Source organism: Schistocerca piceifrons, chromosome 2 (assembly GCF_021461385.2).
Source record: "Schistocerca piceifrons isolate TAMUIC-IGC-003096 chromosome 2, iqSchPice1.1, whole genome shotgun sequence".
NCBI classification, from domain to species: Eukaryota; Metazoa; Arthropoda; class Insecta; order Orthoptera; family Acrididae; genus Schistocerca; species Schistocerca piceifrons.
In genome coordinates, this window is record NC_060139.1 from 769,849,614 (window position 1) to 769,873,461 (window position 23,848).

Here is a 23,848-nt window from a genome sequence, read left to right on the forward strand (position 1 = left end):
TAGTGTCTGCTGTTCTGTGTAGATCTGCCCATTTGTCTGGATTCCTGAGGGAGTTCTGTGTCATCCTTTGTTGTCTGGTCTTTGTGTGCAGTGCATTGTAGTTTTACGTGTTTAGGGCAGCAAATTTTCTCCCATGTGCATTCTTGGGTGTTCATCTGATAAAGGTGTGTTTGATCTAGACCATGCAGAGTTAGGAAATGTATTATTTCATATCTTGGGGTAGCATGTTTTATTCTTAATCTTTCCCTCTTATTTGGGAAAAACTCAGACACTCTGTGTCCCTTTCCGCATGTGTCCAACTCCATTGGCCATGTATTCACCTGTCACCTTTTGAGATGGCCTTTATCTGTGATTGCTATTATTTTGTCCATGAAGCCCATCTTCATCTAATATGTTGCAGCGTTATAACTAATGGCGATGTCAATTGGAAAGACATCCAAGCCTACACATAGGGCTTCCGGAGAAGAAGTTCTAAAGGTGGGGATAACCATACGAGCACACGGCTCTGCCTGTGTCTCACAGCAGTTCTGTTTGCCATCAGGCGGAGTTTGTGTGTCCATGTTCTTGCTGAAGAGCATATAATGGATAAATGTTGCAGAGTGGTAGATTTTTATTTGTGTAAGTGGAAGTCTGTAATTCGTAGTATTTATTCTTGCCAGTTTTTGCAGCAGATTTTCAGTCTTGTCTGGTGTAGCTCATGTGTGGATCTTGAAGGAGAGTTCTTAATCAATTGTTAATTCCCAGTTATATTGTTGTTCTGTTTTTGCACTTTGTTTCTGTTTTGAATTTTTGCTGATTCATTTCTAATGAGTCTTCCTATTTCTGGAGAAATCATGTTTATTTAGTATACACCAATTATTCGTGTTGTAGTATATCACCGGTTTTCTCCTCACACCTTGTGCTTTGGAGTTTGCTGACACTACTACCACATCTGTGCCCTTCAGGTGAGTAACAGTACGCAAAGGAGGAACTAGACAGGTTGAGGAGGGTGAAGGGTGTTGGAGAATGGGAACTGGTAGTTGGCAAGAAGACAGCTAGGAAGAGGAGGTATTCAGGCAGTTTTACTTCGCGTATATGCAACTGTCAGAGTTGAGTGGAGAGGAGCCTCTTGTAGCTGTAGCTGTAGGAAACATGCAGCAGTCCTCAGGAGTTAGGAGTCCTAAGTTTGCTGCAAAGTCTAACAGAAAGAGAAAGTTCTGTGTGCATTTTGTGCAACTGTTTCAGCATAATGGTCAGTCTCATCTTAATGTGGCTGTTTGGCGCATTAACATGGTGCTGGAGAAGGCACTAATGGCAGAGGGCAGGTATGGGTCACATTGCAGTGGTGTCTATCAGTTTCATTAGGCATGGCCTGCACCTCAATAGCTATGGGAAGAGGAGACTGACAAAGCTTATAGGTGACGGAGTAGTGGCGGGGGGGATCACTCACGGAAAAATTCCTGTCGTAGTTGGTGTTAGAGCTACACCTTTTTTAACTTGAAGTCAGCTGATAGGTATATCTGCTTACAGGAAGTCCCTCTAACTAAGAAATCACCTTCAGAGGACATTGTGTTTCAAAGTAGAGAAGGAATTAGCATATTTCATAAAAATATGAGGTATAAGAGATGAACTGTAGATTAAAACTGAAGAAACTGCAAAAAGGTGGGAATTTAAGGAGATGGGACCTGGATAAACTGACTAAACCAGAGGTTGTACAGAGTTTCAGGGAGAGCGTAAGGGAACAAATGGCAGGAATGGGGGAAAGAAATACAGTAGAAGAAGAATGGGTAGCTTTGAGGAATGAAGTAGTGAAGGCAGCAGAGGATCAAGTAGGTAAAAAGACGAGAGCTGGTAGGAATCCTTAGGTAACAGAAGAAATATTGAATTTAATTGATGAAAGGAGAAAATATAAAAATGCAGTCAATGAAGCAGGCAAAAAGGAATACAAACGTCTCAAAAATGAGATCAACAGGAAGTGCAAAATGGCTAAGCAGGAATGGCTAGAGGATAAATGTAAGGATGTAGAGGCTTATCTCACTAGGGGTTGGATAGATACTGCCTACAGGAAAAGTAAAGAGACCTTTGGAGAAAAGAGAACCACTTGTATGAACATCAAGAGTTCAGATGGAAACCCAGTTCTAAGCAAAGAAGGGAAAGCAGAAAGGTGGAAGGAGTATATAGAGGGTCTATACAAGGGCGATGTACTTGAGGGCAATATTATGGAAATGGAAGAGGATGTAGATGAAGATGAAATGGGAGATATGATACTGCGTGAAGAGTTTGACAGAGCACTGAAAGACCTGAGTCGAAACAAGGCCCCGGGAGTAGACAACATTCCATTAGAACTACTGACGGCCTTGGGAGAGCCAGTCCTGACAAAACTCTACCATCTGGTGAGCAAGATGTATGAGACAGGCAAAATACCCTCAGACTTCAAGAAGAATATAATAATTCCAATCCCAAAGAAAGCAGGTGTTGACAGATGTGAAAATTACCGAATTATCAGTTTAATAAGTCATGGCTGCAAAATACTGACGCGAATTCTTTACAGACGAATGGAAAAACTAGTAGAAGCCGACCTTGGGAAAGATCAGTTTGGATTCCGTAGAAATATTGGAGCACATGAGGCAATTCAGACGCTACGGCTTATCTTAGAAGCTAGATTAAGGAAAGGCAAACCTACGTTTCTAGCATTTGTAGACTTAGAGAAAGCTTTTGACAATGTTGACTGGCATACTCTCTTTCAAATTCTGAAGGTGGCAGGGGTAAAATATAGGGAGCGAAAGGCTATTTACAATTTGTATAGAAACCAAATGGCAGTTACAAGAGCTGAGGGGCATGAAAGGGAAGCAGTGGTTGGGAAGGGAGTGAGACAGGGTTGTAGCCTCTCCCCGATGTTATTCAATCTGTATATTGAGCAAGCAGTGAAGGAAACAAAAGAAAAATTAGGAGTAGGTATTAAAATCCATGGAGAAGAAATAAAAACTTTGAGGTTCACCGATGACATTGTAATTCTGTCAGAGACAGCAAAGGACTTGGAAGAGCAGTTGAACGGAATGGACAGTGTCTTGAGAGGAGGGTATAAGATGAACATCAACAAAAGCAAAACGAGGATAATGGAATGTAGTCGAATTAAGTCAGGTGATGCTGAGGGAATTGGATTAGGAAATGAGACACTTAAAGTAGTAAAGGAGTTTCGCTATTTGGGGAGCAAATTAACTGAAGACGGTCGAAGTAGAGAGGATTTTAAATGTAGACTGGCAATGGCAAGGAAAGCGTTTCTGAAGAAGAGAAATTTTTTAACATTGAGTATAGATTTAAGTGTGAGGAAGTCGTTTCTGAAAGTATTTGTATGGAGTGTAGCCATGTATGGAAGTGAAACATGGACGATAAATAGTTTAGACAAGAGAATAGAAGCTTTCGAAATGTGGTGCTACAGAAGAATGCTGAAGATTACATGGGTAGATCACATAACGAATGAGGCGGTGTTGAAAAGGATTGGGGAGAAGAGAAGTTTGTGGAACAACTTGACTAGAAGAAGGGATTGCTTGGTAGGACATGTTCTGAGGCATCAAGGGATCACCAATTTAGTATTGGAGGGCAGCGTGGAGGGTAAAAATCGTAGAGGGAGACCAAGAGATGAATACACTAAGCAGCTTTCAGAAGGATGTAGGTTGCAGTAGGTACTGGGAGATGAAGACGCTTGTGCAGGATAGAGTAGCATGGAGAGCTGCATCAAGCCAGTCTCAGGACTGAAGACGACAACAACAACAACAACAACAACAACAACATAAGAGATGAAGTTAGTGAACTGCTTATAGATGCTGACTGTGAAGATATTGGTATATAGGTACACCACTTAAAAAATATGACAGTTCAGAGGCTTTCTTTACCAGGATACAGATTAGCTGGCTGTTTTTTAGGAGTTCCTTGCAGCGTGGCCATGGACGCAAAAAACAATATTCAATTTGAGTCCATGGCACTGCACTGAACAGATATTTGAAAGTTGTGCAGGGGCAGTTGCATTTAATGAAACTTCTAATTTTTGTTGTTTATAGGTCCCCTAACTCTGACTTCACAGCATTTCTGCTCAAGCTACAGAGGGTTCGTGATTCACTTTATAGAAAGTACCAGACATTAGTTAAATGTGGTGACTTCATTATTACTTTTGTATGTTATTGTGCAAGAAAAAGGATGTTGGTAGATCTCCTAAATCCATATGATCTGATGCAGACTGTTTTTTTTTTCAGCTAGGGTGCAGGGGAACAGTTGCACATTCATAGACAATATTTTTATTCATTCTTCATTACTAGATGCGCATTCTGTTAGTAAAAGGGTGAATGGTCTTTCAGACTACGATGCACAAATTTTAACACTAAAAGGCTTTCGTACTCAAACAAATGTCACATATAATTACAAACTATGTAGGAAAGTTAATGCAACGGCAATAGAGAGTTTTTTTTTTTAAAACCTGTCAAGCAACAAGAGTGGCAGGACGTTTATAGTGCCGATACAATAGATGACAAATATAATGCTTTCCTTAACATATTTCTCATGCTCTTTGAGAGTTGTTTTCCATTCGAACCTTCGAAACAGGGTACTAGCAGTAAAAGGCAGCCTGAGCGGCTGACAAGTGGGATAAGGATATCATGTAGAACAAAGTGGGAATTATATCAAAATGTTAGAAGTAGTCACAGTCAAGCTACAGTTGCCGATTACAAACAGTATTGTAAGGTGCTTAAAAATTTTATTAGGAAGACAGAGTATGTGGTGTGCAAATAGAATAGCTAATTCACAGGATAAAATTAAAACCATACAGTCAGTTGTGAAGGAAGTATCTGGTCAGCAGCACAAGGTCAATGGTACAAAGTCAGTTCATAGTAAAAATATCGCCGGAGATTGCTGAGGCTATTCGCGACTGTCGGCGGGCTCTCCAGCGTCATAGGCGGCACCCGTCTCTCGAGGCCCTCATCGCCTTTAAGAGGCTCCGTGCCTTGGCCCGTCGCCTTATTGCACGGCGTAAGCAGGAGTGCTGGGAGAGGTATGTCTCATCCTTGGGTTCCCATGTCTCCCCCTCGCTCGTGTGGTCCCGGATCTGGCGGATTTATGGATACCAGACCCCTATGGGTGTCCCTGGGCTCTCCTTGGACGGCGCTGTCTGTACGGACGCTGCCGCCATTGCTGAACGGCTTGCCGCGCACTTTGCTCAGAGCTCTGCGACTGCATCTTATCCCCCCGCCTTTCGCTCTCTAAAGGAGCGCGCCGAGCGTACGCCGTTCTCATTCCACACGCGTCGTTCTGAAAAATACAATGCTCCTTTCAGCGAGAGGGAATTCCTCGCTGCCCTCGCCGATTGCCCTGATACAGCACCTGGACCAGACTGCATCCACGCGCAGATGCTGAAGCATCTCTCCAGAGACTGCCAGAGACACATTGTCGCGATATTTAATCGCCTTTGGAGCAGAGGCGTGTTCCCGTCGCAATGGCGAGAGGGTGTTGTTGTCCCCATCTTGAAGCCTGGTGCGGACCCACTGGCGGTGGACAGCTATCGTCCCATTACCCTCACCAACGTTTTGTGCAAATTGCTCGAACGTATGGTGGGGCGGCGTTTGTGTTGGGTCCTTGAGTCGCGCGGTCTCCTCGCTCCATCCCAGGGTGGCTTCCGTCGGGGCCGGTCTGCCACGGACAATTTGGTGCGGCTGGAATCTGCTATCCGTACGGCCTTTGCCCGACGTCAGCATCTCGTTGCTGTTGCTTTTTATTGCGCCGCTCTTTCCGGGTGCAAGTCGGTGCCGCTTCTAGTTCATCTTATATACAGGAAAATGGGGTCCCGCAGGGCTCGGTGTTGAGCGTCTCCTTATTTCTAGTGGCCATTAATGGTCTGGCTGCAGCCGTGGGGTCGTCGGTGTCTCCTTCTTTGTATGCCGACGACTTCTGCATCTCATTTAGCTCCACGACTACGGGAGTCGCCGAACGCAGGCTGCAAGTCGCCGTTCGCAAGGCAGCATCATGGGCTCTGACTCATGGTTTTCAGTTCTCTGCAGCCAAGACTCGAGTTATGCACTTCTGCAGGCGTCGGACGGTCCACCCTCATCCTGAACTTTACCTGGATGGCCACCTGCTTGAAGTGGTGGACACTTGCCGCTTCTTGGGACTCGTGTTTGATGCCCGGCTCACATGGGTTCCTCATGTTACTCAGCTGAAGCAAAAATGCTGGTGGCACCTCAACGCCCTCCGCTGCCTTAGCCATACGTCTTGGGGTGCAGATCGCTGCACGCTACTGCGATTGTACAGAGCCCTTGTGCAGTCCCGGCTTGATTATGGAAGCCTGGCCTATGGGTCTGCGTCACCCTCAGTGTTGAAGTTGTTAGACCCCATACACCACTGTGGGGTTCGGCTTGCAACTGGCGCTTTTCACACTAGCCCCGTGGATAGTCTACTGGTGGAGGTCGGGGTTCCCCCGCTGCGGATTCGCCGCCATCGTCTGCTCGCCGACTATGCTGTTCATGTGCATTGCTCGCCAGGCCATCCCAATCGTCGCCTGCTTTTCCCTGCCATGGTCCTCCATCTGCCCGAACGGCGACCTAGGTCTGGGCTTTCCGTAGCTGTCCGCGTCCGGTCTCTGCTGTCGGAACTGGGGTCATTCCCTCTTCTGCCTCCCTTCCGGGTCCATGCACCTACGCCTCCCTGGTGTTTGCCCGGCCGTCCGTCCGTCTGGACTTGGCACAGGGACCCAATGAATCGGTTCCGCCTGTGGCCCTCCGTCGCCGTTTTCTTGCGCTCCTCGCCTCATTTCCGGGCTGTGAGCCTATCTACACTGATGGTTCCCTGGTTGATGGTCGCACTGCCTACGCTTTTGCTCATGCTGCCCATGTTGAGCAACGCTCCTTGCCGGCTGGCTGCAGTATTTTTACTGCAGAGCTGGTGGCCATCTTACGCGCTCTTGAGCATATGCGTTTCTGCTCAGGTAGGTCCATCATCATCTGCAGTGACTCCCTGAGCAGCCTTCAGGCCATCGACCGCTGCTATCCCTCTTCTCCCCTGGTGTCCTCTATTCAGGAGTCTGTTTCCGCCATTGCCCATTCTGGTCGTTCGGTGGTCTTGGTTTGGACGCCAGGTCATGTTGGCATCCCGGGGAACAAACGTGTTGACAGGCTGGCCAAAGGGGCGATCGACGCCCCAGTTTTGGAGATCGGCCTCACCGCTCGCGATCAGCAGCTGGTGTTGCGCCGTAAGGTGCTTGGGGTGTGGTCTGCTGAGTGGCGAGGCATGACAGCGCCTAATAAACTGCGGGCTGTCAAGGAGACGACCGATGTGTGGCGCTCCTCTCTGCGGTCTTCTCGCAGGGACTCTGTTATCCTGTCGGCTGAGCATCGGCCATACATACCTGACGCACGGCCATCTTTTGCGTCAGGAGGATCCCCCCGTGTCAGTGTGGGTCCCGGCTGACGGTCGCCCACATTTTATTGGAGTGTCCCCGACTGCGCACCCTCCGGCAGTCTTTTAATCTCTCGGGCACTTTGCCTTTGGTTTTAAGCAACAATGCCTCCGTGGCTGACGACGTTTTAAATTTTATCCGTGGTAGTCCTTTTTATTGTTCCATTTAGGGAGGTCCTGCTCCTTTCCTTTTGTGTGTCTCTTGTCCTCGAGTCTCTCGTATTTGGTTGCAGATTTTAGTGTGTCGTCGGTTGGTTGACTCTTTCCCTTTTTTGTTGTCGTGGTCAGTCAACCAGTCTCCGGTCATCTTCTTTTGTTCCGTTTCTTTTTGTCTGGTGTCTTCGTGTCTGTTGCCTAATTTGTGTTCTTTAGTGCCTGGGGGGGGGGGGGGGAGTCTCCTTCCCCTTGGGGTTTTATCTGCTCCACGCCTTAATGTCTCGCCTGTTTTTGGAATGGGGGACTGATGACCTTAGCTGTTTAGTCCCCCTTAAACATCCCAACAACCACCACCATAGTAAAAATATTTCTATTACTGATAAATCAGATATATGTACAGTATTTAACAATCATTTTCTGAGCATTGCTGGTGAATTAAATAAAAATTTAGTTTCTACAGGGAATCATATCTCTCTCTTGGAAAGTGCCTTTCTGAGATATTTCTGAAAAATTCCTCTGTGATATTGATAAGGGTGAGATTGAGTCAACAATTAAATCACTGAAGACTAAAGACTCTCACGGATATGATGGAGTGCCTAGCAGAATATTAAAGTACTGCGATGTACATGTTAGCCCTGTACTTAGCCATATTTGTAATTTTTCCTTTAGGAATGGTCAGTTTCCTGAACAATTAAAGTACTCAGTAGTAAAGCCCCCTTATAAAATGGGAGAAAAGGATAATGTAGACAATTTTAGACCTATTTCTATGCCAGCAGTGTTTGCTAAATTTACTGAAAAGGCTGTGTATGTAAGGATAATAAATCATTTTGTATCACATAATTTAGTATCAAATGTACATTTCAGCTTTAGAAGTCGTTTAACAACTGAAAACGCTATATTCTCTTTTCTCTGTGAGGAACTGGATGGGTTAAGCAAAAGGTTTCAAACGCTATGCATATTTTTTGATTTAACTAAGGTGTTTGATTGTGTTGATTACAAAATATTGCTCCAGAAGTTGGAACATTACGGAATATGGGGAGTAGCTCACAATTGGTTCACCTCTTACTTTAAAAGCAGACAGCAAAAGGTCATTATTCACAGTTTTGAGAATGGCTGTGGTGTGGGGTCAGAGCCAAATGGGGGGGGGGGGGGGGATGATCAGTGTTGGGGCCACTCCTGTTCCTTATTTATGTAAGTGATATGCCCTATAGTATTACGGGTAACTCTAAAAAAAATATTTCTGTTTGCAGATGACACTAGATTGGTAGTAAAGGATGTGTGCAACATTGGCTCGGTTTCAAACAGTGTAATTCATGACACAGGTTCATGACTTGCAGAAAATAAACTACTGATAAATCACAGTAAGACTGAAGTTTTAGTTTCTAACACCCAGTTTAACAAAATCCCATATTTCAATTTTGCAGAATGGGCTTATGATTAGTGAAACTGAACAGTTCAAATTTCTAAGTGTTCAGATAGATAGTAAGCTGTCATGGAAAGCCAACGTTCAGGATCTTGTTCAAAGACTTAATGCTGCCATTTTTACTATTTGAACGGTATCTGAAGTAAGTCATTGTTCAACACGAAAATTAGTCTACTTCGCTTGTGTCATATGGCATTATATTTTGGGGTAACTCTTCCCTTTCTAAAAGGATATGTTTGGCTCAGAAACGGGTGGTTCGGGCAGTAAGTGGTGTAAGTTCGCGAACCTCTTGTTGACCCCTGTTCACTAGTCTAGGTATTTTGACATTGGCTTCTCAATATACATATTCTTTACTGTCATTTCTTGTTAACAATATCAGATTATTCCCAAGAATAAGCAGCTTTCACTCAGTTAATACTCGGCAGAAATCCAACCTGCAATTGGATCGGACTTCCATAACTCTTGTGCAGAAAGGTGTGCAGCATACTGCTGTATCCATTTTCAATAAGCTACCACTAGAATTAAAGAATCTAAGCACTAATCCACATGCTTTCAAATTGAAACTGAAGAATTTCGTCATGGGTCACACCTATTTTGTTGCGGAGTTCCTTGAAAAATTAAGCTGATTCTTGTGTTATATTGTTGATTGCGTTTACTGAAACTTATGGCTTGACTTTTTTTGGGTTCATAAACATTTTATTTTCATCTCTTCTAACTTTTATGTTGTAATTTCACGTACTGACACGTTCCGTGACCTTGGAGATTTGCTCCTCAATTTGGTCCTATGGAACTAATAATAAATAAGCAGGTCATTGACATATATGGTGATTCTGTCAGCACAGTCAAGGTTCTCCACAAGATGTAATAGACGTTCTACTGTTAGGTCCCAGAAGATGGGCCCGCATATGGATCCTTGTGGGCATGCCTTAGTGAGACTTATGACCATTCCCCGGTTACCTGCTAGGCACTCAGCAACCCTGTCCCTACAGTAATCCTGGAGGCTGGTACCTGCAGCTCCCTAAGATGTGAAACTCTGCAGGCCATCAGAGGCTGTCAAGTGTGCCTGCAGTGTATGGATCCTTGTGGGCATGCCTTAGTGAGACTTATGACCATTCCCCGGTTACCTGCTAGGCACTCAGCAACCCTGTCCCTACAGTAATCCCGGAGGCTGGTACCTGCAGCTCCCTAAGATGTGAAACTCTGCAGGCCATCAGAGGCTGTCAAGTGTGCCTGCAATGTCTATCATTATGGTTATACATATTTCCGATCTGTTTTCTATTATGCAGAGTGCTTGGTTCATGGTGTCATCACTTGCCCCCCCCCCCCCCCCCCTCCTCTCTGAAATCCGTATTAATTCAAGCTAAGCCCCACTAGCTGCCTGTGTGACTGTAGTCTGTCACACAGAAGGCTTTCTTTGACCTTCAAGATTGTGCGTTCAGTAAGCAGATTGCTAGGTAGAATTGTGGATAGGTTGGGTTTTTATGCGCAGCTTTCTTGAGGATTACAGTATTAGCAGGTATTCTCCCCAGTGCAGGGTTTTCTTTTGTGTCTCCATTGGGAAAGGGGTAATGAGCACTGCCATCTGTTATGCCATTGGAGCCAGGGGCTTTTTTCCTCTTTAGTTGCTCAGACACTTCCTGTTGCATAAAAGGGCACGTGATGTTTCACTTTTGTAGCCAATTACTAGTTCTGTTTTTAGGTTGGTGTGTATCTGTAGATCTGTGTTTTCATCATCAGGTAGAAGATTTGCAATAAATACTCTGGGGAGCATCTCCAACTGGGCATTCGCATGCCTTCATGCTGTTGAGGGCGATACACAGTCACTGTAAAAAAAAAAAAAACTTCTAAAGAACCAAACCAAACAAAACCAAAGTGTGAGTCAATAGATAGATGCTGAATAAAACACATTTGGCTTTGAGAGCAATGTGTGCAGCATTCAGCGACTTCTGGAGTAGAATCTTGCAAAAGATTTCTCACAAACCCAAAAGAAATTTGTGGTTTATGTAACATCTGTTACTGGCACTGAAGCTAGTGGCTAGATGCTTAAGCATTATACATGATTGAAAAATGAGAGTAGCAAAGCTAAAGCAGGAAAATGCTGGACATCATTTTCAAGTGTCCCTTAGAAAGGAAGCTCCAGGAATGCTGACCCAGTGTAATTATCCCATCAATGCAAAAATGTGTGCTATAAATATTAGTTGCAATGGTATTGAGAAACAGATGGAATTACTGTTGGGTTCTGCACAGTATTTTGTAAATGAAATAGCCTCTGTCTTAACAGCATATACCACAGATCCCTCTAGTAAGAAATTTTGCCCACGTCACACTTGTCTACAAGGAGGACATCACAAATGACCCATAAAAATTAATAGTGACCTACAGATGACACAGTTAACTATAATGCACTGCCTGAAAAAAAGCTTAACCAATATTCAATCAGATGTTGATAATCTTGTTAAGTGGTGCAGAGTGGCAAATTCCTTCACGATAAATGTCAATTATCCTGTAAAAGTGTACTTACAAGGTTTCAAGTATCAGTATGAAGTGAGGAATATAAGCTATTACAGACCCGTACATACTTATATTTCTTCGATAGGGCCCATGAAGACATGATTAGATTAATTACAGTGCATACAGAGGCATTTAAGCAGTCTTTCATCCTTTGCTCTGCATGTGATTGTAATAGGAAAAACTGTAACAAGTAATACAATGGAAATTACCCATTCTCATGCTGTTCAGAGTATGGATGTAGACATAGGACTTAACCAATCCCCAAACAGTTGTACGAGTAAAGAGCTTTGAAGTATGTTACTTTTCAGACACACACAGTATATATAGTTTGTACCTGCAATATTGTTGTTTTAGTGATACATATTTTGCACTACATTTATATAGCTCATGTAATTGGTTAGGTAAAAACTCTAATCACACCAAATGGTGGTAAGAGAACACACATACAAATGGTATTACAATGTGCAAGCTTTCGGAACCAGTGGCTCCTCCTTTTGCCGCAGCTTGGGGAGTAGGTTTTTTTTATCTGTCCAATTACATTATATTTTCAAGAATTGATTATTTTGTTGATTTATATAGCTTGGTCATATACTACAACCTAATCTTCTTGTCTATTTCCAGAATGATAAGAAGGAGTTTGAATACAGGTATTTATTCGTACAGATGGATGATTTTCCAAGAGAAACAATAATTCTTGAAGACAATAGATATGATGTGCCATCGCCAGTTGAAAAGCCATTTGACAATCTGCTTGTGTAAAGCAGTTAATTGATTTCCTTGTGCTGTCAGGATCTCTTTTGTGTGGGTATATTTTATACAAGAATGCGTAGAATGCTTTATACAAATAAGGTAATCATTGTCGGGAATAATTTAACTCAATTGATGCAGCAGATATATTTTGAAAGAACATCTTATGTCGATCATGTATAATACTTTGTAATTAATATTTTTCTTTTTTGGATATTTTTAACTCTTCTATACAATATAAGATTGTGGAGACTGAATTGTGCAAATAGCACATATACAAGTCATGTACAAAACAAACACAGTACCTTTACAATATTGTGATGTCAAGCTTCAATGAGTAATTAATATCTTTAGAATCCTTTTACTGAAAAAGAAAATTTATAATAAAAATTGAGAACAATTTAGGTGTCTTTTTTATTGCCTTCAGACTCCTTACTCACAACAGTCATGTAGACTGGGCCATCCTATAGGTGCTGGAAGTGGAGTGATTATAAATTATAGATTTCACAGTGAAGATCAAATGGTTGCACATTATGAGAGGTGACAGTCCTTATCACATACCTTCAAAGTAAATGTTAGTTTACATAAATCCCTGTAGCGATATTAATGTTTGCCCTGGAGGATGACAGAAGGGTAGCTTAGTTGAGAATGGTGGTTACTAAGATAACTGGTTATGACAGATTATAGTCTCTTTTAAAATAATGAAATCCCATTTTATTACAGCAGCTGCGAATAGAGTTAATGCAAAGAGGTTTAGTGACACGGCCGAAAGGTACTGCTGTCATGTATCCAGAAACAGCACTCGTCAAAAAATGAGTAGAGGACAGCAAAAGAAATTTCTTGTTACAGGCAGTGTCTTGGAAATATACCATGGAGGTCTACACCACAACTTGCCTCTGATAAGCTGACAGAATAAGTGCCAAGTATGCATTTGAAATCCTTTAAAAATTTCACTTAAAATTACTGTAGGTAACACACACTGTCATTAATAGATGACTGTATTGAGACCAGCTCCATGGGTTGCTCTTCCGAAAAACATATGTACAGTGTGTACACAATATCATAGTGGGAACTTCAATGGCTGAACTCATATATACATGGAAGAGTCGCTCTGCTGAGGCACGAAGCATCGTATGAAATATGCCTGAGAGATACTTCACGAAACTGACGCACAAGTGTCTGTTACAAGCTATGTTCACTGATGAAGCCACATTTTTCCCACAATGTGTAATAATTAGGCACAATGTTCAAACTTGAGAGCCCAAACAACAGCACAGCATCATCTAAAATACATGCAGCAGTTATAAACTGAGTCTTTAATACAACACTCTCTGAGGCATGCTATGTTGACCTCCTTCCTTGATGGAGAAACTCTCAAGTCTCTTAAATGTGGATATACTGGTACTGAGGCAGAAGGAATACAGCAAGAGGTCACATTGTTATCGCACAAATCTAAAGGCTATAAATTCAACTAAATATTGGGGATTACAATTACAAATAAACTGGAACAATTATATACACAATTTTGTGGGTAAAGCAAAGCAAAGACATTGATTTATTGGCAAGTGCAACAGTTTTACTAAAGAGACTGCTTACACCACGCTTGTCAGCCCTCTGCTGGAGTATTGCTTTGCAGTGTTACATGTCAAGAAATTTCTAAACCAAATACACATTATCTGGCAGTACATTCAGTATCAGGCAGTCAAGATCACTTTCTTTTAGTGATGTATTTGTGATAGTCATTAATTTCATAGTTTTGTCAATAACTGGCAACAGATTTCATTAGAGAGATAATATGCTGTGCGCATTCTCAATGGCTTACATATTGATGGCAACAGTATGAACTAAGTGTTCCAAGAAATATTGGAATCTGAATAGGGGTAGAAGTCCAGAGGCCAACTATCTCTATATTACAGGAACAAATTTGTAAAACAATGCTGTTTGGACTCAATACTTTGTCTCAATTTCAGAAGTTAGTGACCAGTTCTGCAAGAGTTCCATATTTTATCCCTATAATTAATTTCTCCTTATCTTTGAGTCCCTTAATACTTACAACACACACGTGTGTGCTAAGTTTGGTGTGGTTTATGGCAACACCATTTTTTTCAGTTCCTTAATTACAGGATTATTCAAACACTTCTAAAGCTGTTACACTTAGCTCTTACTTAACTTCCTTGAGGCAACTCGTTTTGCTGTTTACTGCAAGATCTCAGTACTGGCCAAGGTTTAAGTTATAGTACAAAGTTTCTATACATCTATTTTATTACATAAAAAGGTAAAAAAGTGTTCATACAAAATTACGAGTGGCATTATTAACCACAGAAATATCACAGATGTAAATATACTTTGAGTCAACATGTGAAATAGCACTCATACATCTTTTTTCCAAGGTACAATTCTGAAGCTGGAAATGAGGTAGTTCCCAAATACATAGCTTTTTATTTTGTTGGTAATATACATTATTACCACCAGCACTGATAAATACTGTACCCATGCCCACTTGACAACTTGCCAGAAACCAGGCTTATACAGAATAGTATCTTCTGGATAGTAAATTGTGGCTGATATAACAAATGGGGCACCAGCGGCTCTTCCGACAGTCCACAGTGGATATGCATTTGTTACTGCAGTAGAAACTGAAATGATTGAACCATTTAAACTAAGTTCATTACATTAAAAAACTGAAATACTATACCGACGTATATGCATTGACAGCAAGAAAAATGGAATAAGCAAAGAAACGCACATGTTCTACAGTGCAGGCACTACAATGAATCACCACATAGACACACTCCTAGCACCATGATCTGACCTGAACCAATTGTTTTTATTAATTCCATATTAAATGAGTAAAATAATGATATTCACAAATTTTCTACTAAAACTTGTGCTGTTTAGTGAGCTAATTGCAGAAAGAAGGCCAAATTACAACTAACTGAAGAAATGACAAAAGTCTTTAACAGCATAAATAATAAAGGGCACACAAAACATCAGTTGTAAGATTATTATCTAATGAGGCTAGGCTACACTAGTTGTATCATTTGCCTTGAAGCCTTTTCTAGTGCATTAATGCCATATGCAAAGAAATTTCACATTACAAACTGAAGAAGTTTCTTATATGTGTGTTAAACTTCACTGGTACCCACCATGTTTCCATAATGTGGGGGCTAATGTTGTGTAGCACTAAAATTAAATTAGTACAAAACTAAAACTTTTTGACGCATTGTGTCAGGAACATTATTTTTTAGCTTCACATCATTGATAGCAAAGAACATCCAGTTACATCACACATCAGTTTTGGAATATGTCCTTAAACTTGTGCGAAACAGTGATGACCGTAATACAACATGCACTTTTCATCATGCTTCTACTACAAGGAAAATTTGAATTTTGTTTAATGACAGTAAAAAAGCACACTTCATGTTACCATGCAGTGAATTCATGCAAACTGCTCAACAATTTTTCATCATCTGCTTCTGCAAATGTGTATGCACTTCAATTCAAGGGGAGCAAAGAATGAAAGAATAAACCTTACGGAATAAACTTAACAACTTTCACTGTTAAATTAAAAAATAAGCAAAATAAAACCATTATGTTTAAAAGTGCCCTATTCTGAGACCAAAAACTGCTTCTGGTTAACATTTAATACTGTGTTGTTCCATCCTGTGTACTGTAAGATGATCAGATCCTCTTTGACATGCTGCCCCAGAATGAGACTTGTCAATCAAACCTGTCCCACTTTTCATTGGCAGCCCTCTTGAGATCAGCCACTGGAGGTTTCAACTAGTTCCAAACACAGCAGGTTATTCCACTTGGTTAATTGCTGCCTCCTGGACAAAGATGGGTGGGTGCAAACCCTGACAACAACACGAGGCATCTGACATTAGTAAATGATGGTATTTGAATGTTCAAATGATGTCACTGTGGCATATGTCTGTCTGATGAGTGTATTCCTCTGCGGAAGATTCCTCTTGCTGTTAAATGATTATATATGTACCACATAACATAAGCTTATAATGACCCTCCATCGGTTCAAATCCACGTCCAGCCATCCTGATTTAGGTTTTTCATGATTTCCCTAAACTGCTTCATGTAAATGTTGGGATGGTTCCTGTTAAAAGGGATGCCGATTTCCTTCTCCATCCTTCCTTAATCCGATGGGACCAATGACTTCGCTGTTTAGTCCCCTCCTCCGAATGAACCAACCACCCCTACAATGACCCTCAATGTCCACCAAAAAGCAGTGAACAAAAGCTACAGTATCATACTTGCTAATGGAGAGACAGTAGACTCTACTGAAGTACACTGAAAATGCTGGTTTAATTTTACCTCCATTACACAAATGCATGTGTTCAAAAGAGTATCCAGATAAATTTAATGGGGATGGTGCAAAATTTTTTTGAGTGGTTTAGAACTTACTTGTCCAGTTCTTGACTTTCCTGCTACATGCAATACCACTTAAACATCACTTTACAAAATTAGATTTTTACTGCCGATTACTGATTGACATGAGTGTCATCACTTCAAGGGTCAAGTAAACAGGTGTTGGAAAGTCCAGTATGGAATAATAACAATATGGATAGGTTGCTACTCACCACATAAATCAGGTGTTGAGTTTGTCACAATTAAAAGACTGCTAAAATATTAAGTATTTGGGCAAGGTCCTCCTCCTAGAGAGAGAGAGAGAGAGAGAGAGAGAGAGAGAGAGAGAGAGAGATTTTTGAACCATTGATGTACATTTAACATATGTGCCATGTAAGTTCTTAATAATTTTATGATGTTTCTTTGTTGAGTTATGTTTGAATGTGAAAAAGATGGAGAAATACCTGGCAAGCACATAAATGTTCCTACAAGTCGATAGTACAAGGGCATCATTCATGATCGTCATCAGGAAAATCTGTTCATCCACCTGGCCTCGGTTGCCTGAGGCTGCAGTCGTGTGTGAGCTGCGTTTGCATTTGCGCGCGCGCTCTTGTGTGTGTTTTTTGTTTAATTTTGACAAAGGCGTTACTGACCAAAAGCTATATTTGTGACAGTTTTTGTGTTGTACCTATCTCCGACTCATCATCTTCTCACATTATGTTGATAGATAGAACAGTTGTGGAGCTGTAATACCTTCCACAGTGAAACATTTAACAACAGCAATTCTGGCAGGCATATCTGCACCAAAACATCTTGCAATACGTAAAACCTCCAGTGCCCATATAATGGTATATCTGTCAAATCTCCACCTGTCTTAATGTAACTTATTTACATGCCGAGTATTTCTTCAAATTCAGTGCTACTATTACTTGTAATTAAGAATCTCCACAATGGCTATAATTTCCTGAACTAGCAACTGGATTCAGGGCAACCACTGTTCAACGCTCACCACAAAATCTTCCATCAAATATTCAGTATTCAGTGAGTGGCTATATCTCACTTATCACTGACAAGTTATCTGGTTATTTGTCTCCAGCAAGAAGAAAGAGGAAAGTTCAAACTTAATATTGTATTGATATAAAGGTCTCTTCGTGATGAGCAATAGCTTGCTCCGATGATGCAGCAAAAGGAATATGCCATTTCTATACAGAAGGAATAATCACAGCATTTACCAGAAGTGATGCACAGAAATTACAAAAGTCCTAAACAAGAACTGTTGGGAACCAATTCTTGTTAGTGACTGATGATGATTCAAATTCCTGTTTTTATACAAACTGCTAAAATATTGCTGCATAATGAAAAAAATTAGTATTTTGTCAGCACAAGACTGAATTATTTTTAAAATACAGTTTATTGTAACTGTAAATAATTTCATTTAAAACCATATTTACCTGATTATAAGATGACCACCTTTTTTTAGATTTATTTTTTAACACATTCTGACTAATCAAAATTACAAACTTTTTATTGATGTAAAGGAGCTGTTTAAAAAGTGGAAAAATAAAATAAATAAATAAAATTGTTTCATTAATTTTTATCTCTGCTGCATTTATTTTTTTGTTTGTTTGTTTAGAACACAGCTCCCACCTCCCTGTGGATCTTGTTTCTATACTGATGTGAGACTGTTACAGTGTCTCTTGCTTCCGAACATACTGTCTGCCCGCCACTCTCTCATTGACTGTGTAGAACCAGCAGCTGACACACCCCTAATCATTACAGTCACTCCTCACAATGAATGTCGACAACATTTCTGCATGAAATATGTGAATATGGTACTGACCCCATCACTTTTAGCACCTCCTGTAGACACGTATGCTATTCTTCAATATTTGTCCAATTTTGAAGTCAATTTGATTCTGAGTGCAAACTGATTCAAGCAAAGCCAAGTTTTATCACTGTGCCCCCTCCAACTTTCTGTTGTGCTGTGTTCAAGCAACAGGGAAACATGGACGGCAATATCTTCTAGGGAGCAGGACATATGTAACAGCAGCAACTAATACATAAATAAAAAATCACAATCACTATTCAGTCCTATAACTGAACTATCACTTGCCCCATAATATAATGACATCTGTTTGTACTATCTCCGTAACAGGTCTTTCAACTGTAATTTATCCTCGTGACAATAATAGTCAGTTTAATTTGTTTCATTCTTTAGACATTTCATTCTGGATTAATTTTCCTTCTCATTTCATCTGAATGTCATCAACTTGTTCTGAAGCTGATTAATAGCTGATAACAATTTTCTCCAATATGAAATGTTTGTAAAGTGATTGAATTGCTCATACCCAAATAAATATGAAATTTATCTTTACTTAAAAAGCAGCATAAATGAATGAATGTATGTATGTATATGGTATCAATACAGGTATGAGATCTTTTATTGCAAATCTGTTGAACTACAACAAAAGTTTGTAAGTTAATAGTATTTAATGTTATTTACTCCTGTGTTTAACAAATTTGTCAATTTTTAAGCAGAGTATTTTATTATTTTTGTAGCTAGTTCATAGTGTGTCGAATACCCCTTGCCATACAGCCCTAGGGCCATGAGTCATATGTCATGTCATTGTTCAAGCAAGGTCAATACTACTGCAAGCGCATTCAAACATAAGTATTGTTTGCTATGTCCTACGCTTCAGTATTGTTCAAAATAAATCTGTACAAAACCTCAATAGCCAAAGCTTCTTCTGTAAATGTAAGACAACCCCTATCTTAATCTATTATACACTGTATAAAAGTTGACCGCAGCAGCACTAGTTTAATCTACAAATGAAAGATGACCCCCTAATTTGGGAAAAAAACCTCGTCTTACAATCGGGTTATTACAATTTGTCATTTACAGAGTATAAAATGTGATCCCTGGTTCTAATTCATGATCTCTGTTACTTGTGGAAATAAATTAGGTCTGTAAGCTGCATTATTTAAAGTATACTATACCCTTTTAAAAGCAATTTATTAAAAAAGCGGGCGAGTGAAACATCATCTTTAGCGTGATAGTTGGATAAAGTCAAGTTTCTAGAAGCACTGAAAACTTGCATGTTACTCCACTACCAGCACTTGTGCCAACTACCTCACTTGTGGAAACTTCAAAATACTGGGCCACTGTCATAGTAGCCAGGAAAGTTAAAAGCGGTTTGACTTCCTGTCCTAATGCAGCTTGCCCCACCACTGCACAAGAGCTTCAGCAACTACAGTTACATGGAACTACTCTCATTCTTCTTTTGTTTGCTCAACAACACAAGTCTTTAGCTGTCTGCTTGTGTTGAGGGCTAACTATTTGCTTACAACAATATTGAACAGTCAGAATGTTCTTAAACCTTCTAGCCTGCAGCAGTCCCTTTTAATCACTGATTAATACTACAGTAACACAGCATGATTTGCAGTAATGCAACACATTGTTAAAGTACTTTGACTTAGGGAGTGACCTTGCTGAGGTTCACATTACTGCAGAACTAGTTAACCACTTAATATAAAACCGCGAGTTACCATGTTTTCATTATTCTGACACGGAAACTAAATACCAAGTACACTTAGGCAACTTAACAACAGACCTTCAAAATAATAAAACCCCAGTTATATCCATTTCAGCACTGATAGTTCAATGTTCGACTGCTAGAGAGCATATGGTCCTACATTTGTAGCCTGGCTGAGGTGGTTGCCTCTAGAGATCATCTCTACAGTAGGCACCTTTGGATGCTTCACAACAAAATGCGCACTTTCAGTGTCTCTCCTGCCTTTTTGTTTAGCCTATGCTTTCAAAAAAGGATGGGTTTGTCCTGTGATCCTGAGTTCAAAACTGAATCTAACGGCTCAGAAAGTGAAGGAGGAAGTTATGACAGTTGGTCAGTTGATAGACAAGTGCTCATCAGTGGTACAACATATATTCACTCTGCTCTAGTGAGCTACTACAACATTTATGTTTGCAGGAAATCTTTGTGAAATACACGGTTAGACTTCATAGTGAGGACGTTTTAGTGAAAGTCCAGTACACAACTATACTTGGGATTTTATTACTGGTGACCTTCAAAATTTTGTAACTCATTATTTTGAGCTTTATAAGCTATCTTATATGTCTATATGTGATGCCATTCATTATATGTTTTTCACTAATAAAAGAAACATTTTTGGACATAATTTGAAAAAAAGGTATGTTAAGGGCACTTTGATTTTAGCATAATAATAATAATAATAATAATAATAATAATAATAAAGATTTGTTTTAGTCATTAAGTGTATTTTTTACAATGAAGTGCCTCAAGAAATTTAAAGCTACTCTTGATGTAGGATGCAATATCACAAAACACAAGTGTTCTTATTGGTGCAATTACTGAGTGATGAATGGTTATGCACAATTGCACATTTATAGCACCTGTGATTTTTTAGAAAACTAACTACGAGAGAGAGGGGAGGGGGGAAGGCAGAACTAGTGAGATTAGAGCTTTACTTTCAGATATATCTTAAGAGTATTGTAAATAGCACCAAGCATTCGACACACAAATTTAGAAATTGAGCTAATGGGAAGTAGTGAGCATACAACAGTGAGAGTGTTTCCAGTTGTCCGGTGTGTGACTGTTACTTGTAGCTTCATGTGAACTGGCATGACATGTCACACACATGTATCTGACCTTTGCGTAGAATAAGAAATATAGCTCAATTTTACTTATTCAAAACTTATTTACAAACATACAGTGTCTCCTGCTAACAACTGTTTTATCAGCGCATTTGACGACCACAAATGATTTACATGAGAAATCTATTTTTGTATCCATTTGCTCTTGATTAAAGTCTTCTGCAAGCTCCTTAGCTAAAATCTGTGCTACCACAATAACACTTGTATCAATTACCTCATTTGATGCCATCAAGAAAAAACTGTGCGAGGGGAAAAAGAGGACTTTTGCAAACACACAAATTGGCCTCTGAAGGTGGTGATTCCTATGCTTGCTGAAAAACAATTTAACTACTGTTAGAGAGTCCACAAAGAAGCAAAGAAGTAAGCAACTACAGTGATAGCCCCATGCTACCAAATGTTTCTAAGTGATAAAAGAAAGAAAGCTTGTGAACTTATAACCTCTAAACTGATATGAAGAAATCAGTTTGTAGTAATGTTGTAATATATCTGCTTAAAAAAAAAATCCAACACACCAATTTTTTGTAAGCTGTAATACTTACCATTCCTGCCAACATATTCTTTTATAATTTTCTGCAAATTAAAAACTTGCGGATCAGTGCTTTCTTCATCTATGCAAGAATAATTAAAGCTCACATCTCTTCCATCATGAAAAAGTGGTTGTTTTTGAACTAGTTTCAGGTCACCTACTATGTCAAATCTTGCACCTGGCAGACTAGATGAATGCTGAATGATGGCAAGTGACTCCATTTGAAATGCACTGTACTTCTGCAATAAAAATTTACAATTACTTCTGAAACATTTTCTCATGTTTATGACAAAATGTAATGAATTTCGAAAACTGTCCTGTGGACGACTTCATCTCAAATCACATAGGTCAAGAGTGATTGTGTTACATCACTATTTCAAAGTTTCCTGGGAAAAAATAAAAATAAATAAATAAAAATGTTGAAGTTCCACATGATACCTCTCCAAAACTATAATAATTTTGATTTTCTGATGGTTTGTTAAAATGCTACAGACCTCTCTAAATGAGAGTGTTTGCAAAAATGTCGTAACGAATGGGAAAGTTGAAAAATTATGATTAAAAAACCGAAAGTGACAGAGATCAGAATTTATTTTCAATAAACACTTTGTTCCCAATACTATGAGATATGATACACACACACACACACACACACACACACACACACACACACACACACTTCTGAGGTTTTATTTTTTTTAAGTTACGAAAATTTGTAATGCGAATTTAAAAAATATGTTCTGAAAATATGTGTAGTCACAGGATGTTAACTGTCTTGAGAAATGATAAAGCAGAAGGACTGCTAACTGTCAGTTATGACATTAATGCATGAAATTCTTAAATTGTTAAAATAATTGAACATAAAGATGAAAAAATCTGAAATTTTTTGGTTCTTTGACCTACCTCTGTCCTCAAGGTCAAAAAGCCATGGACATTTAAATATTTAAATTGATCGCTGATTTTATGTAAATGTCATGCAAAACTGGTATTTATGAATCAAAATAATTACTTTACAACATTATGAGCAAATGGAAAAGCAATTCATAATTTTGTTCGAAAGCATTTTATGACAAAAATGAGATATAGAATATTTACACCCAGTTTCTTTTTGTGATGTTATTCACAAATTGTTATCGTCTTCGGTAATGATTTTACTTCTTTGTGACTTTCCACGAATTAAAATTGCCTTCAGGGTAACAATCAACACTGCACTGTCGAAAAGAGTTAATTTGTTTTTTTCATCTGCTCCTCATTGAAGTTGTATAGCCGAGCTGAATTTGCACACAGACAAAGGGTGATTCAACAAGAGCAGTACTTGGGAAATAGGAACTGGACACTGGTCTTATGAGGATAGCCATTGGAAAGCATTAGCAGTACCATGAGGTTCAAAGGAGACATTTATACCTTTCAGCTCATTAGACACACTTATTATCTGTCCTGCCCACCACTGATTGTCATACACATCAGAAATGAAGTGCCTCACACAAAGTCTTCTAATGTATACCATGATCTCTGCATTTCACATACAGTAACAGGCTGCATTTCGTGAAGGACTGTTCTTGCAATGAAAGTAGTGAATTGATTGTATTACTACCACACGCTTAATAGCAGACCACTTTTCTCGTTTTTTAAACGGAACTCCCTTAATGTACTTTCATTTAGAATTAAGAGTTTCAGGTTTGTTACTAATGTTGATATGGTGTGTACAGATCCAGTAACATCTCTTATAGCATCAACAGTTTCATGCTGGAGATTAAATCTTTTTTCAAGATGTTTTAAGAGGCCTCCTACCCCATCCTACGCACTTTTTCCATGACATGTTGCTGAAAATACCCATTTTTTTGTCTTAATTCCCGCACTATAGTGTAGACCAAGCTCACACAGCTGAAAGCAATTTTTAAAATGAGACGCTGCACCATCAGTATCATACACATGTTTAGGACACGCATGGCCTCTAAATGCTACGTCATCAATTATGTAGCATGCATGTGCACTGTGATGAAAAAGATCATCACTGACA

At 39.8% G+C, this 23,848-nt stretch overlaps 2 protein-coding genes across 7 annotated transcripts in view; one reads left to right on the plus strand and one right to left on the minus strand.

Moving 5' to 3' along the window:
• The window catches only part of LOC124777997 (mitochondrial import inner membrane translocase subunit Tim21), a 51,873-nt gene extending 39,218 nt beyond the window's left edge, over positions 1 to 12,655 (plus strand). For all 5 annotated transcript variants that reach the window (XM_047253570.1, XM_047253567.1, XM_047253566.1 and 2 more), the window contains one exon: positions 12,128 to 12,655. In XM_047253570.1, coding sequence (XP_047109526.1) covers positions 12,128 to 12,265 — 138 coding nt within the window. In that variant the 3' untranslated portion in view covers positions 12,266 to 12,655. The remainder of the gene's footprint in view (positions 1 to 12,127) is intronic.
• Positions 12,149 to 23,848, minus strand: part of LOC124777995 (transmembrane protein 231) — a 35,911-nt gene continuing 24,211 nt past the window's right edge. Inside the window, exons 3-4 of one of the 2 annotated variants that reach the window (XM_047253564.1) lie at positions 21,845 to 22,070; positions 12,149 to 14,889 (exon numbers count right to left, since the gene is read on the minus strand). In XM_047253564.1, coding sequence (XP_047109520.1) covers positions 14,624 to 14,889; positions 21,845 to 22,070 — 492 coding nt within the window. In that variant the 3' untranslated portion in view covers positions 12,149 to 14,623. The remainder of the gene's footprint in view (positions 14,890 to 21,844; positions 22,071 to 23,848) is intronic. The other variant, XM_047253563.1, reaches the window with a different exon arrangement.